Consider the following 20,397-nt stretch of genomic DNA (forward strand, 5'->3'; position numbering starts at 1 on the left):
ATCTTCGCCATCCCGCTTTTGCTTGATCTCCTTTTCTCCTAATGCTTCTGAGACCTATGTTTTAAGCATCACACCCAAACCAGCTACATAGCAGGACTTTCCTTCCCAAATGCCTACGTCACTCTGTGTTATCTCTCGTGCTTTTATCCCATAGATCTCTATTAGAGTTCTTTTTTTTTTAAGATTTTATTTATTTATTTGACAGAGAGACAGCCAGCGAGAGAGGGAACACAAGCAGGGGGAGTGGGAGAGGAAGAAGCAGGCGCCTAGCGGAGAAGCCTGATGTGGGGCTCGATCCCAGAACGCTGGGATCACGCCCTGAACCGAAGGCAGACACTTGAGGACTACGCCACCCAGGCACCCCTCTATTAGAGTTCCGGACCCATTGTTTTTTTCTTATTTGCCAGCAATCTCTATCAGTCCCTAACAGTGCTCCTAACAATTCTACATCTGCTGCTTAGAGAAAATAAAAATAGATTGTTTTTAAACAGTAAAACCATGTCCATATTACTTTGTATTGAATTACTTTAAAAGGTTATGTTTTTAAATATTTATTCATAAAATGTTTTAGTTATTCCTTCCTGTTATCTTTTTAATGAATCAAAACTCATCATGTAAGCAAAATTATAACTTTTAAACTCCAGGACTAAATCCTAAGCATCCTTTTGAGAAAATATATGCATAGTGTTTAGATTTCAGAAGGGACAATTAATCAAACAGAGGGAGGCAAATTCTTTCAGATAAAAACTAGAGCTTACTCTGGGGGGTGCCTGGGTGGCTCAGTAGGTTAAGCGTCTGCCTTCGGCTCAGGTCATGATCTCAGGGTCCTGAGATGAGCCCTGCTTCAGCTTCTATGTGCAGTGGGGAGCTGCTTGTTCCTCTCCCTCTCCCTCTGCACTTCACCCTGATCATGCTCTCTCTCTCCCCCAAATAAATAAAATCTTAAAAAAAAAAAAAACTAGAGCTCACTCTCATTTTCTCTCTAATCATAGTTCAAAAACGCAACTAACACTTTATATGAGATCTTATATAATTTTTATTTTATTTTATTTTATTTTATTTTATTTTTTTAAAGATTTTATTTATTTATTCGACAGAGATAGAGACAGCCAGCGAGAGAGGGGACACAAGCAGGGGGAGTGGGAGAGGAAGAAGCAGGCTCATAGCAGAAGAGCCTGATGTGGGGCTCGATTCCATAACGCCGGGATCACGCCCTGAGCTGAAGGCAGACGCTTAACCGCTGTGCCACCCAGGTGCCCCTTACAAGTAATTTTTAAATTGCATAGTTCAAATTATTAGTAAATTATATACTGTGCATTTAGTTTATTTCTATTTCCAATTTAATCTCTTTAGCTGATGTTCTATATTATATTATCAGTACAGTAGAGCAGAAGTATGGTAGATAGAATGGAACATTCAGGATATCAGAATTATGAATTTTTAAGAGGTGGTATTCACTGAAGTCGCTTACCTCTAGGAGAGCTTGCATCCAGTTTGAACCATGAGTACGTGCTTATTCGCTCCCTCATTCATTTATTGTAAAGGCAGAACTCAATATTTTTCAACGCTGGCAGCATATTAGCATCCTGTGGGCTATTTTATTTTTTTAAACTTCAATATGGCTTATCTCCAGTTTACAAAGGTAGGTCAAAATAGAACACTTTTGTACATTTAAATGAATGCAGAGGACATGGAGCAGGGAGAGCAGGAAATTAATCAGTTTATGGTCAAGACAAGCCAAGTACAGATTAGAATCAGAGCCAGCTTCACCCTGGCCGGCTGTACTCAGAAAACAGCAGCATGTACCTTGGTAACGATATCCCTTAAAATATCTGTGTCTTGGGTCACACATCTCCTCTGGAACGTTTGCTTTCTACTCCTAGGAAAGTCAGTGGACTTTCTCTCTGCCTTCATCCTTATTCTTTCTTCCTCATGGAATTCACTTCTTGGGCCCCTCCTCCACTTTGCTTCTTAAAATCCTACCTATCTTCCAGAACTCCATTAAACTGCCTTCTCCAAGAAGCCTATCCCTTTGTTATGTAAGCTGTCTTATTCATACTCTAGTTGAGATATTTGTCACGTTGTGTCTTGCATTCTCAAAGAAGGGAGAGAAAAATGCATTCAAAAGGGGCCTACCAGAAGCAGTGTTGGAATAAGAGTAGGAGTGGAGAGGAGTTTCAGGATATGTTTCCAATTGCACATGGCTCATGGAGATTCCAACATTCCCCTTTGGATGCGTGCACCATCTCACCACCTAGCAAAAGCCACTGTGTATTATGAGATATTGTGACTGGAGTGTGGTACAGATATTAAAGCTGCAAAGCCTGACAAAAAGTTGATTACTACTGAGGAGGTCACTACAAAAGATTTACAGAGGCCTACTATGTGCAAAACAAAAGCTAGTAGGATTTTTGAAGAACAGAACTCGTGGAGTATTCCACTTTAGATCTCCAGGGGTTCCGGCTCAAGGCCAGATAAGAACTTGGTCAGTATCGGGTAGAGGAGAATCGATTCCATTTTATGAAGGTCTGATTGGTGAGGTGGTGAGACCCTATAAATGAAATATTACCCACTACATTGTACCATATTTTTTTATTAGCCAAAAGATCTAAAAAGAGAAAATAAAAAGCTGATAAATGGAAAAAAGGAAAAACTAAGTAGGAGGATGTTCCCCAAAAAGTCTTCTCTTGCTCAGTATCTGTACTTGCTACATTTTCAGACACCCAAAACCTATTCACTTGCTCTAATTTTACTTTGTGCAAATATGAGCAATCACTGCAAGAGTTCACCAGAGTTTTGTAGCCTCTAAAAACTCTGGGGTCAACAGTGGGACAGTGGAAATTTGGGGAGTAGAGAAAATGATGGTGGGGAAGAAAGTAGTAGATTGGATGTTGCACTGTTGAGCAGAGGTGATGGGGACAAAATAAGATCGAAGCCACAGGCAGGAAGTAGGGACCAGCTCTCTGAGACAGTTCTCTCTTTTTGGTGCTACCCTTCTCTGGCAAGTGTAACCAGAATTTGTATCCAGAATTTCGGGGTGGCACACTGCTTACACTAGCCTAGGTTCAAGACTTTGTCATAGTCCCCCAGTAATTCCAAATTCCAAAGACATTGGAAGTTTTGTTATCTTAACAATATTCCTCTGAGCATAAGGTAAATCTCTTTGTCACCACTCACCTTTGTTCTTTCTCCAAAACCTTTTAGTCTTATATTCCTCTGGATTCATGACCTCAGCTCCACTCTTTACCCTCTTGGCCACTAAAATCCCCCAGTTGTACAGAACAATTTAGTTCTGGCCTCAAATTCAACCCATTCAACAAAACAAAATCCTGATTATTGGTCTAAAATGACATCTATAGTTCACTCATGCCAGGTGTGTCTGGGATGATCATGAGTTGGTTAGTATTTTCAGCTTCTTTAGAATCCCTATAAAAAGCTTTATTTCCTATCACCATCAGGACATTTTTTAAAAACTTCATCACTATACCCATGGCCTATCTTTGTAATCAGAAAATCATCATACAAGTTACTAATAAGTTAGATATTTTCTTATTTTTTCACATTTTATAATTTATTTGAAATGTATTAAATATATGATACTAATTTAGTCAAACCGATTTATTTAAAATCATATTTTTCTAAGAAACTTTGTAGATTTTCTCAACAGGAAACAGCAAGTTTTTAAAAATAGGTCTTGTATCATTGCTTGAAAAACTAAAACACAAAACTAAAAGATTTTCCCACCAGAAATAAAGGAAATATTTAAGACTGATGGGAAAGTATTAAAATTTTTAAAAGATCAAATTTACATTATGATTAACATGACATTTTAATAGACTGTGATGGGTTCACTAGTTAAACCTTATGTATTGTTATTTGTTTTTGAAATATCTTAAAATGCAGTATTGTATGTTACAATATGTATGAAAGCGATTTTTGTAATCATGTTGGCATTAATGCTAAATAGAATGCAGAATCCTTTTCTATCTACTAAGTACACATTTACTTGCCTGGCAAGATACTGAGTCTGTCGTGGTCTCTATCCTATTTAATCAGCCAAACAGCCCTATGATGTAGGTACAATCCCCATTTTACCAATGTGAAAACTGAGGCCTGCGGGGGTGAGTTAGTTACCCAAATCACAGGTTTGCACACATGTTACAAATGAATCTTCCTCATTCCTTTTCACAGTTTAATATAATACACAGAAAATAGCATCGTGGTAGTAGTAAATCCAGAAAGAGAAAACAGCTTTTTCTGAAAATTTACCTCGGAGAGCAGCATAATTGCTTCATCAAATCTACTTCAGTTTAATCTGAGCACAACTGATCCCATGAACTTTCAAACATGTGTGTTATATCCCATAGACATTTTTATTTTAAAAAGTTGAAAATTATGACTTCGGGAGTGACATTTTACATCATTTATATATCTTCCCATGGATCATTTACACAAACATTTATTACAGCAACCTCACAAGGTAGGAGTGATAGTCTGATAAAACTGTAGCTCAGAGAATTTAAATTGTCGAAATCCATATAATTAGTCTTTGAAAAGGCTGGGATTTGTGCCTAGTTTGTCTAAATTCAAAGCCAGTTAGCTGGATAGTTTCTAGATCATCTGCTAGAAATTAATTGTGACAGGCTAGTTTATTTACATTTTCTAAATTTTCTTACACAAGTCTTGCCCAAACTGTTCGTTGAGGAGGAACTCAAACAGCAGCAGAATTTAGGGGTATTTTGGGGTGCCTGGGTGGCTCAGTTGGTTAAGTGTCTGACTCTTGGTTTTGGCTCAGGTCGTGATCTCGGGGTCCTGAGATCGAGCCTCTGTAGGGCTCTGTGCTGGGCGCAGTCTGCTTGTCCCTCTCCCTAACCCTCTGATCCTCCCCCGCTCACTTGCTCTCTCTCTCTCTCTCTAAATAAATAAATAAATAAATAAATAAAGTCTTAAAAAAAAGAGTTTAGGGCATTTTAAGTGATATTGTTTGAGTGTGTGAACTCTCCACTTTTATTTACATGAACAATAAAAGTTGGAAGGAAGGCAGAAGGAGCAGGACTGCATTCCCTAGTGATTATGGGCTGGCTCAGTGAAGAAGAAACGCTTTCCCCATGGGTGCTGGGATGAGGATGAGCAGAGATCTGTGCTAGTAGGAACACAAGTAGTAAGATGTGCTCCTTACTCACTTTGGAAATAAAGCTGATTTATCTTTTGAGATTGTATCCATAGTTGGATGTATTCAGATATATGAAGTTATTCCCAGAAGGTTCCCCTGATCCTGTCCATCCGAGGCATGCCTCTTGTTCTTTCTATTTGGTCAAGGGCGCTCTGACAGATGGTCCCTATTGAGTATTACAAATCATTTTTTTTCTTTCTCGAGCACTATTTCATTGTTACAGTTAACAATTTTATCTCATTCTATCTTTACCATCATTTTAGTTGGATCACTCAGAACTTACGACATATATTGATTCATGCACAGTGTATCCTACATTTATATTCAAACAAATAAATACAAGTAATTCCTATGGTAAAATTTTTAGTATCTATGTTTCAGTATATTTTTTCAGTGTACAATATTCTTTTCTTTAAAAACATATTTCTATAATCCTCCTAAACTAAAGATTTAGTTGATATAAAGGCTTATAAATAGTAAAGGGAAGAAACTTAACTTCCAATGAGTTAAGAATTGCTCTGAAACCCATAGCCAGCCAAAAATGTCCTCCTATACTTTACCACAATATTTATGAGTTTACTAAATGCTTATGAGTTAAAGAAATTACTTATGATATTTATATTAAATTATAAAAAGCAGGATTATATTGGGCATGACTATAACTTATGAGATACACACAAAAGAAGAAAAGCTTAATGATTTTCTTGATGCTTTCTCAGTAGATTAAGGAATGAAAGAGTGCAATTGTACCTAAAAGTCATGTCATAACCTACATAAGAGCACTGGTCCTCTAACTGTATTTCTATAAAGAATTCAATATTTTGTTAGGATTATTAAAATATATTACTAGGAAAAAGACAAAAGAATAGAAAGTATGATTATATTTTTATTTTTAAAATAAGTCGCAGATACCTAGTATGGTCCTACATCCTAATACTTGTATACTATTTGTTGGTAGACAATATTAATATCCTGCAAGATGCCTCTTATTAGATTCTGAGGGTGTCTACTCTATTTGAAATCAACTAGAATTGAGCTCCCTAAGAATTCAGGCGTTTTAGGCAACAAATCAAATGGTGAAAAAAATTAATTAAATTAGGGGAAAAAAAATCATTTCAAGACCACTGCTGATGAATACAAAAATCACAAAACGTTTTAGGAGCAAAAGTAAAATATATTGAAAATTAAGACAAAAAAAATCAATTGGGACGCCTGGGTGGCTCAGTCGGTTAAGCGTCTGCCTTCAGCTCAGGTCATGGTCCCAGGGCCCTGGGATCAAGTCCCACATGGGGCTCCTTCCTCAGCAAGGAGCCTGCTTCTCCCTCTGCCCGCAGCTCCCCCTCCTTGTGCTGTCTCTCTCTGTCTCTCTGACAAACAAATAAATAGAATCTAAAAAAAAAAAAAAAAAGAAAAGAAATCAATTATATTTAACTTCATAATTTTTCACAATAATTCCTACAAACATGGATAATTATAAATGCTAAGTACAATTTAGTTTTTCACAACTTTTTAATAATATTGTCTCAAGATTTTTTAAATAAGTACCTTTTTTTTTTTTTCAGAAGCAAAAACCAGTTCATACAAGCGTTAAATTTTCCTGATCAGTAAACATCCTTAAGTAAAACCTGATGCAGGGTGGCAGTCTAGTTTGACCAAAAACCTTGGAGATTTCAATCTACTTGCTGGAAATCTGCCTGGCCCCTTGAGAGAAAAGGAACCGATGTTTGCAGATTGCACAGTTGGCATCACTAACCACAAAAGCTACAAATTCCTTGGTTGACCTGGTTCAACTGGTATGGCTACGCCAGCATCTTTATGTTTTTCAAATATCTAAATGGCATTTTGTAGCCATTTTGAAATCTTTGATGTTTCTTTCATATATTTAATTTCTCTGAAGAAATTATGAAAACATGAAGGTAAATAAAAATCATCCAAGGGATCTCTTCAGGTAGGATTTAATTCATAAGCCTTCAAGAAGAAATGGTGAAAATCTTCAAGGATCTGGTGTTGAAACTTTGTTTCCAGAACCTCTTTGAAACCCAATATAGGGGCATCCTTTAGCAAGACAACTGGTAGAGTGATGTTGGAAGTCTTGACTAATTTTGATTTGTATCAGGACTCTTTTGTGGTGGTAAAGAGGTATTCTGCACAAAGACCCACTCAATAATATCAGCTCATCACTCTGAACATGGGGTTCTTTCAGAAGGGTCCTGTGTTCCCATATCACCCTTCCATCTTGGGCTAGGCTTCTTTAAAATATGCTGAGCACGTCTGCTGATTAAAGAAAACCCAGAGACTGGTAAGACATAGTAATCTCTTCAAATAAGAAGTTCAACAAGAATAAGATGATAGTTTTAATGTTAATAATGTAGAACTAATAGAGCACCCATGACTTATTTTAAATAAATTCACCTCCATCATGAAAGTCATCCTGTTATAGGAGTCTTGATAGATTGGATATCGCACCATTCCCCACAGTCCTGGCTGAATGCTGTAGATCGATAAAGTGCTGTGTGACTAATTGCTTAAAGTGCTTTTATTTTAAAGCATGGATTTACAATTTATAAGTGAACTGTAATAGGAACAACTTGCATTATGACAAAAAGAAGCAATTTATTCCGCTACAACTTTTAAAAACTCTAAGTAGATGAGACACTCTCCACACATCCCTTCAGATAGCCTCTCCTCACAGCCAGCCTAAGACAGATAGAAGGATGTACAGAGGAGAGGGAAAAAAATAGCATGGAAGGCATTTTTAAACAACACGAGCCCTTCTCATCCCAGGTTAAAGGATAGCTGGATATGTGAAACTAAATTCTATTTTGGCTAATTTTTGAACCTTAATCAAGATAGCTACCAACCGAGCCCTTTGAGAGTTGTGACTTAAAGCTAAATAAGATGGAAGAAACATTTGTTGGGGTTTAGTTTTCCCCAATTCAACCGGTCTATAAATTTATCAAACAATATTTACAGTCTATTATTAGGAACATCTAAAGACTCCTAGAATTTTGGATTTTGCATACCACCAGTATTTGCCAAATCTGCTTTCTGTAGCAGGTACCTACTTGCTAAAAATTATGTATTCAGCTTGATGAAGATTTTAAGTAGTTTTTGTCTCCATCGGAAAAATGAAGAACAAAATCAAAGGGGACATACTCTCCTGACTCTTTCTACTGTAGATGGAAACTCATACCAAAAAAAAAAAAAAAAAAGTTTTCTCTCCACTGAAGAATTTGATCATAAACACTAAAAATTAGGAAACTTGTGACATTTGCAGTCTCTAGATTAGAAACAATTCCTTGCTCTTGTTGTAGATCAATATGCAAGGAAAACAGTGCAATTTGAAATCCCTAATGTCTACGCTGGGTGGTTGGTTGTGGTGTTGCAGGGGGGATAGTCAGAAATCATTGACACAAAAATGGTAACAGGGTTTTCACTAATTTACAGCTGATTTTTTAAGCATGGATACTCACCCCAGTTACATATTTATGCTGAATTTTAAATTGAACAGTTTACTCCTGAAGTCACAAATCTCTATTGTTTCTCCTCCATGGTATTAAAAAGACAGCATTTTCTTCCTTCTTGTAGCCTTTTGCTTTGAAATCCCTCTGAGTGTAGGATTTGCATGACCTTGGTATCTGAGTCCTTCTTAGCCTATAACCTACTGTGGGTTTTACTACACAGAGTGGCAGTAAAAAGAGTTTTATTTCTTAGAAAATGCTTCTCACAGTTCTTACTATCAAACTACTCATTCTTCTCTGAAGAACTGAATTTTGAATCCTAGTAACTTGTCAGAGCAGGAAGATGAAAAATGTCACGTTTACTCTACACTTCTCACCTTGAAACTTTGCAGTTGTATCTCTCCAAGCAACAAGGAATGGTTTCAGTCTTTCAAATCCAATGGAAACTTGCCTCTTTGGGTCAGGGAGTTAGCACTGTGGACCAAACTCTTCGGTTTAGTTGTGACGTACAGGGCTCGGGGGTTGAAGGTCCTTCCCTGTACCTTAGATGATATGTGACCTTAAAGCATGGATTTGTGACCTTGGGCAATAAAATTGTTGGGAGGATTAAATGATAAAAATATGTGAAGCACTTAGCATAGTATAAGTAAGTATTCTCTAAATGTTATCTACTGTCGTTGCTGTTGCTGTTAATATTATTATTAATAACAAAATTTGTCATTCTTATGCATTAATTTATATTCTTTCTTACTCAGATCACTCATTACTCATTATTGATTTAATAAACCACTATATAACAATATATTCGTGTTAGAATACATATAGACTAATTTTAACAAGAATTTTAAATTGAAATTGCTGTATTATTACCACTTGATGATTTTGTTCCTCATCCACTCTTGTTACTGGTTGAGTTCTTTATCCTTAGTGTTATGCCCATTGTAAAAGTTTCTCTCAAAAAAAAAAATTTTTTTTTAAAGATTTTATTTATTTGACAGAGGTAGAGACAGCCAGCGAGAGAAGGAACACAAGCAGGGGGGAGTGGGAGAGGAAGAAACAGGCTTCCAGCGAAGGAGCCTGATGTGGGGCTCGATCCCGTAATGCTGGGATCACGCCCTGAGCCGAAGGCAGACGCTTAACGACTGAGCCACCCAGGCACCCCATCAAAAATTTTAAGAACCAGTGAATTACTTACATTCCTCTTTTAGTTCAGTCTATTCTTCTCACTCTGTTCCACTCCATCTAGTCCTAAGTAACAGAATATATATATATATATATATATATATATTTATTTTATTTTATTTTTTTTTTTTTTTTGAGAGGAAGGGAGAGAGAAAGAGTGCAGGAGTCGGGGCAGGGAGGGGCAGAGGGAGAGAGAATCTTAGGCGGACTTCTTGCTGAGTGCCGAGTCCCACTTGGGGCTCAATCTGACAACCCTGAAATCATGACCCTGAGATCGTGACCTGAGCAGAAATCAAGAGTAAGGCACTTAACTGACTGCGCCACTCAGATGCTCCTTAACTGTTAGTATATTTTTTATCAAAGTTCAAACAGAAAGAGCATGTCATTATATTTGAGTATTTCCTGAAATATCAAAGTATTTTTGACTCAAAAATTAATTTCTGCTAATTTTGTTTACTTTCTTTTTCACATAAGACTCTTTTATCTGTACACTTTGCTTTATATCTTTATTCTTGATAGATTCTCTGCAAACTTTCTAGAAATGTTGGCACGTTTTCCACGTTTATTTGTTTTTCTTCATGGTTTATATAGAAGATGAGGGATTCTTGGATTATAAATTCCATTAGTATGTTTTGGCAGATTATGTCTTATCTTAAAAATTACTATTCTCTTATAGTCATTTGTTAAATTCATAGCAACTAAGGGGTGTGTGGTAAAGACACTGATCATTAGAGCATTTGTTTAAAACAATTTGTTTTTAAAAATTCAAGAAAGGGGCGTCTGGGTGGCTCAGTCAGTTAAGCATCTGACTCTTGATTCTGCTCAGGTCATGATCTCAGGGTCATGAGATTGAGCCCTGCCTCGGGCTGGCGCTAGGCTTGGAGCCTGCTTAAGATTCTCTCTCTCTCTCCCTGACCCTCTGTCCCATCCTTCCCCAAAAAATTCAAGAAAAGCACGCATAATTTTTATGTTTGATGTAACAGATGTTTAAACGCGTCTCATCTATTACATTTCTGTGTGACCAGATTAAATTGCAACCTCACAACGTTGTACTACCGCAGAGGATGCCTTGTTGTACTCTATAAATCCACAGCCTGAAAAGAAAGTATTTTGTATCTTTGGAGAAATGTGTGACAAAATCCATTGTAAAACATGTGACTGAATTGTTTCAGACTCCTGACCTTATCAAGTTTTCTCCCACAGGCTTATTTTGTTTTTGTTTACTTGTTTGCTTGTGTTGTAGGTGAACCGGATCTTCATAAGAACTCAGAAGAGCTAGTAAACACTGAAGAGAAACATGCGGATACACATTCATAGGTTTGAAGTACCTTAAAGGCTTCTGTCAGTTTAAACATGAGAGGTAATTCTATTTTTTAGACAAGAAACCTAATTTCTGAAATGAATGGTTTGTAGCCTATCATTAGAGACAAAGTTATCTCATTTCAATGTCCTCCCGGAATCTTTTTAAGAAAAAATCTCTCCTCTTTTCTGACGCAAAATCTTAAATATTTACTTTTTCAAAGAGCTTAATTTGCTCATCAATAAAAAATATACTTAGTGAGACATTTTAGTCCTTTAAAAATAATAATCTGTAGGGTGTGGAGAGGTTTAATCCTGATCTCTCTTTCTCCTTCATGTAGGAAATATGAGTGTTTATACTGGGTGGTAATAACAAAGCAAGTACATGTTACAAAACAAACATCAGTGTTTGCTAAAATCTATAGACATTTGTTTGCATCAGTGGTTCTCTTTTTAAAAATTCACCTTCTAGGGCCTATCTTCGATCTACCAGATTATTAACTCTGGGGATGAGGACTTGGAATTCTGAATTTTTAATAATCCTGTCTGTGGTATTTCTGTACACTATAGTTGAGAACATTTCTCTTGGGCGTACGGGGGAAGAGCGAGCTGCTAGAAGGGAAGGATGTGTATTTATAGTGGAGAGGTCTTAGTGTCTCCTTAAAAAGTAAGACATAAAGCTCACATGTTATAATGAGTCCTGCTTTTGGGATGATGGTGGGGGCAAGAGAAAACGCGGAGGGGGACCATATACCAAGTCTTTGAGGTGTTATTGGTAGCTCCTCACATACTGCTTTAGACACAAAAGAGTTAAACTGTGATTAGCTTTTAAGATGATACATCTCTCAGTATTCTTGAGTTGGTTTTAAGACTGTCTTTTACTGATAATAGTAGTTTCATTAATAGCAACTATCAAGTGCCAGGCGCTGTGGTGGGCATCTTACATACATTAATCTCACGTAGTCCTCTAACGATTTCAGAGTTGGTGATTGTGGCTCCTATTTTACATATGAAATCAAGCCAACAGAGTGGCTGTTTGGCAATTAAAACCCATGTATGTCTATGTTTAACAATTTTAATATATTGTCCCATATTAGCTATAGCAATTTCTCTTCATACCCTCCATCCACACTATAAATTTATTTCCTTTGGAGCTCATGGCTGTTTCAAAAGAGTGCTTAGGTTCTGTTGATATATAGTGGACCCTCAAAGTATATTTTAGGGAAAACTAAATTCAGTGGAGTATTTATAGATGTTTAAGTACAAAATGGTTTTGGTTTTTTGTTTTGTGTTGGTTTTGTTTTGGTTTTTTAGTCAAATAAATACCATTAGAACACAGAGTTAATCAAAATTAAGCAAGAATCTCTTCTACTGCATGTCGTCAATCCAGTGCACACTATGTAGCTTCAAAAGAAAAAAGTCTACAATCAGCATTTCTTATGCATTTGTAATATGGAACTGGAATACTTCTGAATATTTTCCAAAAATTATGTGCAGGGAACACAGCTCACCAGTACATTTGTAAAAATGACTGTCCGATCTATGAAGATGTCTAAGGCAAAAAATATATATATCTATAAAATTCTGGCATCTCATCAGTAAAAAGTTTCAATGGGATTCAACTGGCAGTTAATGAAGTCTCTTTTTTCTTTTTTTCAACTAAAAACACCCCAAAGCTGGAAGGATTTGAGACCCACTCAAACAGTGGTGATCAAACTCAAGCAGGTTGTTAGACAACTTTTTTTCCATCAGCACTAACCAAATCCTTTAGCTTTCTTCTCAATTTGAGAAAGCTCCGCCTTCAGTGCACAGTCTTCCAGAAATCATGGCCTTTAGTAGGTGAAATATATACGCCTTCAAGAAACAGGTAGGTCTCTTAAATAAGAGACGTAGAAAACCAACAGGATTCTCAGGCCCAGTGTCCAGGAGACAAGAGCAGTGGTCAGCCATGGAAACAGAGAGGACGCAGTGCACCTGACCTGAAGGCAGCAGCCAGCCAGTCTTTGCCTCCAACATATTTTCACCATGTACAAATTAGGGACCAGTGTTTCCAGGTGTTTCCGTTGGCTAAGAGATTTTTTCTTTTTATGTAAAATCTTTCCATTTTTAATGTTGGCTCAAAGTTTTTTGAAACACTGTGTAGACCAAACAAAATATATGTGAAGGTCAGATTTTGCCTACAGAAGGCTCCCAGATATTAACCGCACCTCCTTTGTGACCTCTAGCTAATTCTTTCCCTGGCCTCCGTCGTGGAAAGTATAGATTTTATGGCAGCCTGGCCATTTTTCCGAGAGCCATTGCCTGCTTCATTCTCAGTGTGTGGGCCTCAGTATGGGATATTTTCTCAGGAAACACTGAAGTCTAATTCAACATGCACCGTGATGAAACCTTGTCAGTCCATGGGCAGCACTATACTTAGGGCAAGAAATCAACCTTTGAAATCTACTTTTCACATTGTTGTATAACTTCACTATTATTTCCAAGAGATTTCTGTTCACAGAACTATTTTGTTTTGCTTACCTTTTCAAAATGTTTTTGTCAATTAGAGTGAATGAGATCGGAATTGAATGTGCAATGCCATGCTGCTTTATTATTTAAAAAGATGCTGGAATATAATTTATTATATTGTCTTCCTTGAAGGATATGCCGGAGATTCTGGTGCTTCAAAAGCAAACCGATATCAGACCTGAGTACTCACTGGGAGGGAAGTGCTCCCCATGCCTACCAATGTGTGCTCTTTAGTGTTGAGTGTACCGTCCAAGAAGAGGTCAAAGCCCAATGGATTGTGGGCTGGATTTAGTCTGTGCATTTGCTTGGTTGACTTCCACACACTGATTTATAATATCTTTTTGAATATCTTCAAAAGGACTTCTGCTCTTGAGTTCACTACAGTCCTTGTGACTCCATTGGTTTTACACTCACACAGGCCCATTTACCTCATTTATTCTGCCTTCTGGGCTTGTATAGCTCCTTGGGTTTGTGGCCTCTGATTCAAACAATCCAAATTTTTTACTGGAATTAAAATACACAAACATACACACACATGCATATACACACAAAGAGAAGAAATAAGAAGAGGGATTCTAAGAAGGTAGAAAACCAATATCTATTATATACTGATAAATCCCTTATTTCTGACAAGGTATATAAAGTCCCATCTGAAATTATCACACTGCAGTTGATGCATGTATATGACTAAAACTTGATCTTCATTTTCATTTGGATTTTATTTCAGGATAATGAGAACAGGACTAAAACATCCTAAATCCTCAACTTTCTACATTATGTTCTCCTTTTTCAACACACACCTGGATCAGGCCATTTTAATGGACTCGTAGAAGGAACTTATAATAAGAAGAACATAAATTCTGAGCTAGTAACTCTGGCCAAACAAATACATTCAAAATTGCCATCAGAGTTTTTGGCCGGTGCTCCTGCCATTGTCTTTCCTCCAAAAAACAGTCTCGGAGGAAATGTTTTGATTGTTTTGATGCAGCTTTTTCAAGAAAGTCTGAGAAATTTTTAAGACAAAAGTTGGGTAGTTTAAAATTTTCATCACTCTGAACCTAGTTATAGCACAGGTGACCTTGCGACACACGTGCAAGAGATGAGGCATTTTAAAAATTTACTTTCTTGTATTGTTTTCTGCAGAGTTTTGTAGTTTCCAGTATGTCAAGGCTTTAAGTAAAAGGAAAGCAAAGCAAAAATGTGGAAAACAATTTTTTTGCAGCTCTGAAGAACGGGCTATTTAGCTTGTCCTTATTTTAAATACACGGTAGCAACATGAGAGGTGGGGCTGTTCAGAAGCTGTAGTTGAAGTCCTGAGACAACAGCAGAGCCTTAGCCTGGCTCTGTGACCTGATGACCACTTCATTGTAACTCTCAAGCTGGGAAACCACCACGAAACCCGTCCCTGAAACCAGTGGACCAACTTGCATCCATCCCTGTGGTTTCAAAGCACGTCACCCCACAGGGGCGTCATCGCAATGCAAGTCACACGTTACTTACGCTCCAGGATAACAAGAACCTTCAGCCATGGCTGGAGACAGACGTTAGAACTGAGAATGGAATTTGCCTTCTGGGGTGTTGATCCCATTAGGACAGAACAAAATATATTACAGGCCCAGGGATAAGTGACAAGAAGTGTGTGTGTGTATTGAAAAATATCTATGAAAATGGAAACCCACACTTTTCTGTACAGATAATCTTATTTGGCGTGACTTTATGATTTTACTACACAGAAACAGACTGCAACTCTTGGAGACCCAGCTTGCTTGTCATGTTATACCCGAGCATGTGCAGAGCCTGTCCTTTGCTCCAAACTGAAGAACAACTTTTGTTTGTTATTAGCTGACAAGAAAGGTCAAGCACAATTAGGGGTTGTAACTTTTCACTGTGCAAACACTTCAATGATTCTGAGACGAATCTATCTTTGTGAAAGGTAGAAACTGGATGGAAAAAATCAAAAGTAGCCATCAATTAAAGAATAAAGTGAAGGAGGGTCCATCCATCCTATCGGTTTTCTGTTGCACCTGCTTTTTTCTTGGGTTCCACAATGCTAAGCAATATTTTAGAAATTGATATAATCAGAAGCTTTTAAGTCTGAGTGGTGGGATTTTACAACCCACAACTTAGATCTCCTTTAATGTGTAAGCCATATTCTATATGCATATTAGGTATGCATTGTTCTAATTTAAGATATATTTGTGCATAGACTGTGTATAAAATGCTTTTAAATGTTCTGTGAATAAGGTCCGTAGTTTTTGGTTCTCCTGAATCTTGTGTAGAATTCAGCTGAATAATTGATTTGTATTATAGACATTATAATACAATTGATATTTTAAATGTAAGCAGTACAAATCGATCTATGATGATGTGGTGGGGGGAGATTTATAGATATGTACATCATGGTGACTTTTTGTCTTTTAACAATGGACTTTTTATTTCTATTTATGAAGAAATCATAACTACTGCTTTCAATGTCTTTTTAAAAGTAGCTATTTACCAGCTAGAAAATATTCTGCATTTTAAATAGTATCTGACTATCTGGGAAGTGTAATTACTTTTGTTCTTATTTGAGCCAGTTGTCTGTTGGTAAAGCTAGAGAATCTCTCCAGGGAGAAGTAAATTGAAACATTGTTTCTCAAGGGTCATAGGAAACTTACCCGCTTTGTTCCTATTGATACTTTAGGACTATAGACTTTGCTACTAAAAAAAAAAAATAGAGAAATATAATGAATTCATCAGTTTCTGTATATGGCCTTTCACCTAATTTTCCAGGTTATTTAACTTATAAAGCACCGTGACTGAATTTCCGGAGGGAGTGGAGAAAACACGCTCCACTTCTTCAGAAGAATTGTCACGCTGTTGATGAGCTTTTCTTCTTCCTCAGCTCCCTTCCTCTCTCCATTCCCTCCTTCCCCTCACCTTTCCACTCTCCTTTCATCTCCCTTATTCTTTCCTTCTCTCTAAGACAGCTAATAATTAGTGCCCACTGGCGGGAGTCAGCGCGGAGGTCCCCAGTGCCCGTCCCTTCTGCAAACACCAGCGTTGCCTGAGCCCGCCCTGAAGCGAGGGTGGGGGAGCCGGGCTGCTGCATCTCCCATGTCCTGCTTTGCGTTTTTATCCTCAGCTACACAACATATATCTAACAATCTCATATGCCGTTTTATTTAACCAGTAGCTCTTTTATTTAATTTTTAACATGACAAGCTACAATTCTTGTGTTTTTACTCTGCTGTAATTCTCTGTATTTCCTATTACATATGATTGTTAAATAAATCATACTTGAGGGAAAATATTGTGAAACATTTGGTGTCTGATATAATTCAGTTTGATGGGGCATTGAAAAGTTGGGGAAATCAGGGAAAATCAGATAGATATCAGTTTCGATAGGAGTTCTGTCAGAAAATGGTTTTTGCTCTATTAAAGAAATATTCATTAAACATTTATTATTGCGCCCATTATTTGCAAACTCCTGGCTAAAAGCATGTTGCAGAGAGGAATGTGGAAACCTGAATCTTATCTCTATAAATTTCATCTCTTATAGTGGAGATAATTCATACACATAAATAACCAAAATGCCGCATATAAAAGTAACCAGGTGCAAGTAAAATGCACCTCTGGGTATTAAGGGAGGTAAAAACTGCTTCCATGTCCCAAGCTTCTAAGAAAACTTCTTAGAGTAGATGCACATGAGTTGACACTTCCTTTGCAAATAATAATGAAGCTCATACTCGTTGCCTGTTTTCTCTATACAGCCTCTGTGAAAACACTTAACACATATTATCTCTAATCCTCAATAAGCCAGCAAAGTGGGTATCGACATGAGCAAGGAAACCAAGTCTCAGAGAAAGAGCATTAAGGCCGGGTCTCAGGTGGTGGACTCCAGACTGGATTTGCTTCTAGAACTCTCTGGCACCAAAGACCCCCTTCCTTTCTACTGCGTCTGCGTAGGGTGGAGCAGAAACACTGTGGAAGGGCAAGCTTGGTGAAGAAAAACAAGCTGAATAAGGTAACAGCTGAGAATAATAGAGGAGCAAAGAGCATCCAATCAAGGTGAAGACCTAGGGAGTTTCAACTAACTAAATTAAGAGTAACTGGCATGATATGTGGGACTTCTCAGACTCTGGCTCCACGGCGCCAATGCACTCCATTAAAATATAAACACGTACCTACTCATCAGATACATGACATTTGACTGAACTTTGTACTTCAAGTGTCGTTCCGTGATAACTTTCCACGTAATAGCAAAAAAACTTTCAAAGGCCATATTTTAATTCTGAAATACAATTTAGATATAAAACACATACTTCCTTTGGAAGCTATATTAAGCTTTCCTCTCTCTGCTTTTCTAAATATTACAAAGCCTACCCACCCTCTAGCACAAGCCTTAAACAACACAGACAACATATATTTTAGAGTCAAAAAACAAACACCTACTAATGTCCCACATTACCTACATGTCATTTCTTTGGATGGAATCCCAAATATTTAAGACACAAATCTTTATGGACCATCATGTATATTTAAAGCTCTATTTGGGGCCATTTGTCCTTTAATAACAATAAATATCTAGGTTACTTAAGATTTGTGATGTTTAGAGAGCTTCCTTTGCATCTCAAGCTGATACATGTTTTATCTCTGATGATTAAAGATACCATTATTTAGTGTTTCTTATAGTTTATTATAGTCTCACTATGGCCTTAACTGTATTTTCTGACCTTGTCTCTTTTACTCCCTATGAGTACTCTCTGAGGAATTGTTATTCCCATCTATGGATGAGGAGTCGTGGCAGAGGGTGAAATAATGTGTAAGGCCACACGGCTGATCAGTGGAGGAGCCGGGATTTGACGTCTAAGAGAATGTGAGTCCCCAAACCATGACGCTAGGCTGCCTCCAGTCTCTGTGGAAGTCTGTCATGTCTTCTCTACCCACCATATCCATTACCTTCCTTTTCTCCCCTTCATGCCATATGCAGACACTTGTCTTTGAAAACTGCCACTCGAGTGGGCAGAATGGCCAGTGACCACCTGCAGGGCCGGTGCACTTTGGGGAACCATTGAATCACATTTTATAGCAGAGAAGTTGCCTTTGATTTCTGTGGACGTAAGAATTATTTTCCATGCTTAATATGTGACCTTAAAGTTGTGTTTTTTCAAATACGCTACCGGGGGGTTCAGTCTAGACCTTTGCTACTTCGAGTGTGGCCGCCCGCCTGAGAATGGCTTGGAAGTGAACACTCTCAGGCCCCATCCAGACCTTCTAAACTGGAATCGGCATTTAAGAAGATAACTGGGTGATTCTGGTGCCTATCACTAAATATCAGGGAGCTAGATCTCAACACCTACTAAGCACTCAAACATGAGGGCGTTTCTCCACCCTAGACAAGAGGCTCCAGAGTCCATGCTTTCAACAGGGCACTGCTCTCAAAACGACTCCAGACCAAACCCGGAGAGACTGCCGAGCGGGGCAGACCCTTTGAGTTCTTCAGTTATTGAGAGCCTTTCTTCAGCCTGGTGTTTGGGTCAACTGTGTATTAAATCCTCTCACATCCAGAAGAGCTAGACCCACTTCTTTCTCTTCAAAGAGCATTGCCTTGTTGCGATCTTGTCTTCCTTGTGCTCTATCTTTGGCTTCTCTGCTTTCAGCTCTACTTTCACTTTTTCTTTTCCGTACACCGTTCCTAAATTAAATTCCATCAGTGCATTCTTGAGACTTTCTGCAGCTTCTCCACAGAAACAGTTTCTCCTCGTCTACACCAGGGGTCAGCAAACTTTTTCCGTAGAGGATCGGGCAGCAACACTTCAGCCTGCAGGCCCCGTCACGGGTGTTTCTCCTCCTGGTGCCCCCTCTCCTCCTCCTCCTCTTCCTTCCTCATCATTTTTTTCTTCTTCCTCCTCTTCCGTTTCTTCTTTTGTAACCCTTTAAAAGTGGAAAAGTCATTCTCAGCGTGAGGGGCGGGGGCGTCCCACCAAAGCAGGCCTCTGCGGGCTTTCCACAGCGCTGTTTTTGCAGATGCAAGGAGCTCGGGACCCTGGGGCAGGAGATGAGGCTGCTGGCGGCAGCAGCGGTCACTCCCGGGGCCGCGGCTCCCACAGCGCCTGCCGGCCCCGCTGGGGACTGGGGAGTGGCCCGGGCACAGCACGCACGTCTGTCCCGGTCCCGGAGGGCTGGCCCAGCCCCGGCTCCAGCCCTCGGGGCATGCGCCTCACCTGTAGGGGCTGTCGAACCAGATTGCTGTGGCCCAGCCGCAGGAGTGCGCGGTCGGTAGGTGTGAGGTGGGGCCGGGGAGGGCGGGGCGGTGCCCCTGCTGCTGGCCTGGAGCTCGCCCTCTGAGAACCACCGGCCTGCAGGTGAACCTACACTCCCTACCGTACACTCAAAGCCCCGCGCTCAAGCCCAGACTGTCTTTGGGCCGCGGCTCGCATTCACGTCCCCATTCCGTTCCTGGGTTTCCTCTGCCCTCGCGGCGATGCCTCCTCTGCAAGGGGCCTTGCCATCTTTACCTGTCTCACGACCACCCCCCCACCCCGGCGTCCAGGGGATCTGCACTTTTGCCAGCGCTCCCAGAAAGCCTCTTCTCATTTCTCTGGTCAGGAGCCTCAGCCCCTCCTGTAGAAGAACGAGAGACTTCCCCCTCCGTGCTCGAGTACCCTAGCCCGCCAGGGCGTTCACTTGCTGCCAGATTATAAGGTAAGGAAGCACTAAGCCTTAGGCATGGTAGGTGTTCAGGAAATATTTACGGAATAAATAAATACGAATTAAGGAATGAAGGCAGGC

The 20,397-nt window shown here is 38.9% G+C and overlaps 1 protein-coding gene across 1 annotated transcript in view; it reads left to right on the top strand.

Moving 5' to 3' along the window:
• PDE1A (phosphodiesterase 1A) overlaps positions 1-16,366 on the top strand; it is a 241,138-nt gene extending 224,772 nt beyond the window's left edge. The window contains exons 14-15 of the mRNA XM_008687225.2: positions 11,060-11,176; positions 14,351-16,366. Of these exons, the coding sequence (XP_008685447.1) occupies positions 11,060-11,133 (74 nt within the window). The 3' untranslated portion in view covers positions 11,134-11,176; positions 14,351-16,366. The remainder of the gene's footprint in view (positions 1-11,059; positions 11,177-14,350) is intronic.
• Positions 16,367-20,397: the final 4,031 nt, after the last annotated feature.

The sequence above is a fragment of the Ursus maritimus genome, unplaced genomic scaffold (assembly GCF_017311325.1).
Source record: "Ursus maritimus isolate PB19 unplaced genomic scaffold, ASM1731132v1 scaffold_1, whole genome shotgun sequence".
In the NCBI taxonomy this organism is placed as follows: Eukaryota; Metazoa; Chordata; class Mammalia; order Carnivora; family Ursidae; genus Ursus; species Ursus maritimus.